Source organism: Mus pahari, chromosome 19 (genome assembly GCF_900095145.1).
Source record: "Mus pahari chromosome 19, PAHARI_EIJ_v1.1, whole genome shotgun sequence".
Taxonomy (NCBI): Eukaryota; Metazoa; Chordata; class Mammalia; order Rodentia; family Muridae; genus Mus; species Mus pahari.
Window position 1 is genome coordinate 43,589,845 of NC_034608.1, and position 4,464 is coordinate 43,594,308.

At 42.2% G+C, this 4,464-nt stretch overlaps 1 protein-coding gene across 1 annotated transcript in view; it reads right to left on the reverse strand.

The window, feature by feature from the left end:
• Ddhd2 (DDHD domain containing 2) overlaps positions 1-4,464 on the reverse strand; it is a 29,597-nt gene that overhangs the window by 18,337 nt on the left and 6,796 nt on the right. Inside the window, exons 6-7 of the mRNA XM_021219197.2 lie at positions 4,145-4,234; positions 2,324-2,459 (exon numbers count right to left, since the gene is read on the reverse strand). Coding sequence (XP_021074856.1) covers positions 2,324-2,459; positions 4,145-4,234 — 226 coding nt within the window. The remainder of the gene's footprint in view (positions 1-2,323; positions 2,460-4,144; positions 4,235-4,464) is intronic.

Consider the following 4,464-nt stretch of genomic DNA (forward strand, 5'->3'; position numbering starts at 1 on the left):
ACTCTGTAGACCAGGCTGGCCTCGAACTCAGAAATCCGCCTGCCTCTGCCTCCCGAGTGCTGGGATTAAAGGCGTGCGCCACCATGCCCGGCTGATTTTGTTTTTGTTTTTTTAAGCAAGGTCTCTCTACAGAGCTCTGGCTATCCTGAACTTCACTCTGTATACCAGGCTGATCTTGAACTCAAAGAGGTCCACCTGCCTCTGCCTCCTGAGTGCTATAATTAAAGGCATCTGCTACCACACCAGGAACAATTCTTTAATTTTAACCAGATGAAGGACTGACCATAACTTAATAATACATCTCCAAGAAATTATATAGTGATTGCTTCTGCAGTAGATATACTAACATTAGATCAGTACAGGTAAGATTATCATGCCTCTGTGCAAGACGGTGTGCAAATTCAGGAAAATGCAGGGGTTTTTTTGCTTTGTTTTTTACCACAAATTTGATCTGATATATGCCAAGCATGCCTTTGTATACTGGTATGTAGGTGAGAACACTCCAGAGGCATTTGCATAGGCAAAACACCCATATACATAAAATAACTAAAAAAGTATAACTGCTCTCCATTGATGCTGTACATGGTAGTGCAGCACAGGGCTGTAATCCCAACACTGGGAAGCTAAGGCACGAGGATCAGTATCTCAGTCAGCACGGGCTATACAGTAAGACGCTGTCTCAAAAGTTGGAAGTGAGCTGGGAGAAGGGGCTAGTCCTGTATCACTCAGGCATCAGTAAGACTTAGTGCTGATGGCTGTGATGCAGCTTTGTAACGGAATGCACGGTCTGGGCAAACCCTACAAACAGAAAGCACACAAGAGAGAAGCCCACTAATGCTGAGAACTCTGGGCCCTTGAGGACATGGCTACCTTACGGAAGGACTATGAGGAGGCTGGTGTGGACTCTGATGCAGGAGAGAGCAAGGAAGGAAAGGAAGGAAGAGAAGGTGATACTTTTATGAGAAGCTTAATTCTTTTTGTTTTTTTTTTTTTTAATCTATTTATTATTATACATAAGTACACTGTAGCTGCTTTTAGACACACCAGAAGATGGCGTCAGATCTCATTACAGATGGTTGTGAGCCACCATGTGGTATGTGATGGGAATTGAACTCAGGACCTTGGGAAGAGCACTCAGTGCTCTTAACTGCTGAGCCATCTCTCCAGCCCCCTTGCTTTGGTTTTTGAGACAGTCATAGTCCTGACTATCCTGGAACTCACGCTGACTAAGCTGACCTCAAACTGAGAGATCCATCTGCCTCCACCTCCCTCCATCTCCTGAGTGTGGGGATTAAAGGGATGTACCACCAAGGCCACCAGGATGCTTATTCTCTTCACCACTGGAAGTGAAGGTCTCATCAGTTAATCTCTATGTAGTAGTATATGCACTCAGAGGCACTTGGAGAGAAAATCTCTTGTACTGTATGGAAGCATCGCCTGTCAATAAAACGGTTGGCCTATTAGCGCAGGCAGAAAACGGGAAGGAGGAAGTTCCAGTACAGAGAGAAGATTCTGGGAGATAGTAAGGCACAGGAAAACTCTGAAGGAAGACAGTTCGATGAAACAGAGGACCAGGTAACCAGCCACATGACAGAACTTAGAATAGTATAACAGGCTGATTAAGTTATGAGCTACGCAGGGAACAATCAAAGGCTTTTGGCCTAGACATTCATTCATATATATGAAGTCTCGGAATCGCCAGGCGTGGTGGTGCACGACTTTAATCCCAGCACCCAGGAGGCAGAGGCAGGCGGATTTCTGAATTTGAGGTCAGCCTCGTCTACAAAGAGTTCCAGGCCAGCCAGGGCTACACAGAGAAACCCTGACTCAAACAAAATAAAACAAAACAAAACAAAACCAAATAAAAAAAGAAGTCTCAGACCTACATTTTAATTATGAATGCTTTGTCAATGACCCAAGCTGTCCATTTCTCTGACAGGTTTTAAATAAAATTTCTATCTTTAATTTTTTATTTTAATATATAATCAGCTATTAAAAATGTACTTAATACAGAGAAACCCTGTCTCGAAAAACCAAAAAAAAAAAAAAATATATACTTAAGCGGGCTGGCAAGATGACTCATCGGGTAAGAGCACTGACTACTCTTCCGAAGGTCCTGAATTTAAATCCCAGCAACCACATGGTGGCTCACAACCACCCATAATGAGATCTGACACCCTCTTCTGGTGCGTCTGAAGTCAGTTACAGTGTACCTATGTATAATAATAAATCAATCTTTAAAAAAAAAAATGTACTTAAGCATATGACAATCAAAAATACCCTAATCACAGTTAATAATTTCAGGGTCTCAGGGACTACTCACATGTCCACACCCGTAGAATGCAAAGGACTGTGCCAGTTGACTGGAAGAAACTCCACCCTTCCGATCTGCTCATTCTCTTGGGCTTTCTTAAAATGTGTTTGGAGAAGGTTCAAGGAAACACTTCGAAAATCATTAACTAGAAAAGAAAATTAACATATGCATCAACAGTGAAGCAGTTAATACACTGACTCTGGATGCAACAAAACACCAGCAGTACCTGCTGGGCACCTTAGAGCACACACTGACTGGAGACACATAACTGGCCTATGGAAAACTAAGACATGTAATTAGGAGAAGTTTATTTAATATAAAGCCTGGGTTTATCATAGGAAACACTGTATAACAGAATGCTTTCCCTTTTTAAATCACATGACTCCATGTCAAGCGTCTTGTCCTGTTTTATCCTAACTCCAGTTGTTACTGCCTTCCTGTTTGATTTTTCCATGTGTTTGACAGAATCAGCATCAGTCAGCTGATCTATCAGAACGGCTCAGTAAGTAATGGTGCCTGCCGCCAGGCCTGAACACCTGTGGACCCACGTGGTAGAAAGAGAGAAGTGACTTCTCCAACTTGTCCTCTGACCTCCACAAAAGTTCGGTGCCACATATGTGCCCACACACAAATACAAAAATGTAATTCTTTAATATTTAAAAATTATTTTTTAAAAGAAACAGTTTAAGAAAGAAAAAGAGAGCAGGGAGTGCTGGCTCACACCTTCAATGCCAGCACTCAGAGCCAAGCAGGCAGAACTCCGTGAACTCAGGCCAGCTGGTCATCCTCAAAATGGATCCTTGGTCAGCCAGTGTTACATAGTGAGAGCCTGTCTAAAAGGACAGGCAGGCAGGCAGGCAGACAGACAGACAGACACTCCTGGAATGGAAATAGGCTAGTAAACTAACTAGGAAGACATCTGCTCAAAAGTCAAAACTTCCAGGTTTTAAAAACATCCGTTAGCCAATAATTTATCTTTATTTTTTAAAAAATTACTTTTAGACAGGTGTAGTGAGGCCTTTAATTCTAGGAGCTGGGAGGCAGAAGCAATCAGATCTCTGAGTTCAAGGCCAGTTTGATCTACAAAGAAGATTCCAGGACAGCCAGAGGGAGAACCCTTTCTCAGAAAAACAAAGTTACTTTTATTTTACTCATGTGTGTGCTCTGCCTGCATGTTATGTCTGTGCTATACGCATGCACTGTCTGCAGAGGCCAGAAAAGGCCATCAGACTCCTGGAACTGGCCTTCAGAGAGTTTGGAGCCGCCATGTGCTTGCTGGAATCAAGCCTTGATCTTCTGGAAGAGCAGCCAATGAGTGCCTTCTCCACATCCTTTAATTCTTTAGATTTTTGGAAAATACACTGTTGTTCAACATTTTTATCATATCAACCTTAACCTTGCAGAACATACTTCCCGAGTGGGACAAACTGTGAAGACACTACCTTTCAAAACTAAGTTATGTTCATGACTTCAGCTGAGGTTTGTCAAAGATTTGTTGTGCTATGACTTACAATACTGACTGGTAAGTCTCTGTTATTAACCCCATCCTATGGCTCTGAATCTGGTTATAAATAGGCTGGTTAAATCACAGACGAGCTTCACCAGGATTACAGGCTTACTCACTCACAGTAAGTAATACTAGTTAAGAGTATTAAGTCTCTGGAAATAATCAACCCTCAGGTCTAAGGGAAGCTTCACTCCCTTCTCACCATCCTTAGCTCTACAAATCTTCTTATGTGCTTAAGGTAACAGACTAAAGACAATGTTTGATGCTACTCACAGGGGATACTGTTTCTCAGATGAGCTATCTTACATACTTTACAGACCTACCACATTGAACAATGCTTCGAAAACGAAGATCACAAGCCGGGCCAATCCCATGGACGACAAACACTAAGTGATCTATTTGTAAAGGTTCCCCTAGAAATAGAATTACAAAGAAAAATTAGAAACATTTTAAATATAACAAAATTAAAATAAAAATAGATAAGTTAAAAGGTACAAAATAATCATATATTGCCGGGAGTGGTGGCACACGCCTTTAATCCCAGCACTTGGAAGGCAGAGGCAGGTGGATTTCTGAGTTCGAGGCCAGCCTGGTCTACAAAGTGAGTTCCAGGACAGCCAGGGCTACACAGAGAAACCCTGTC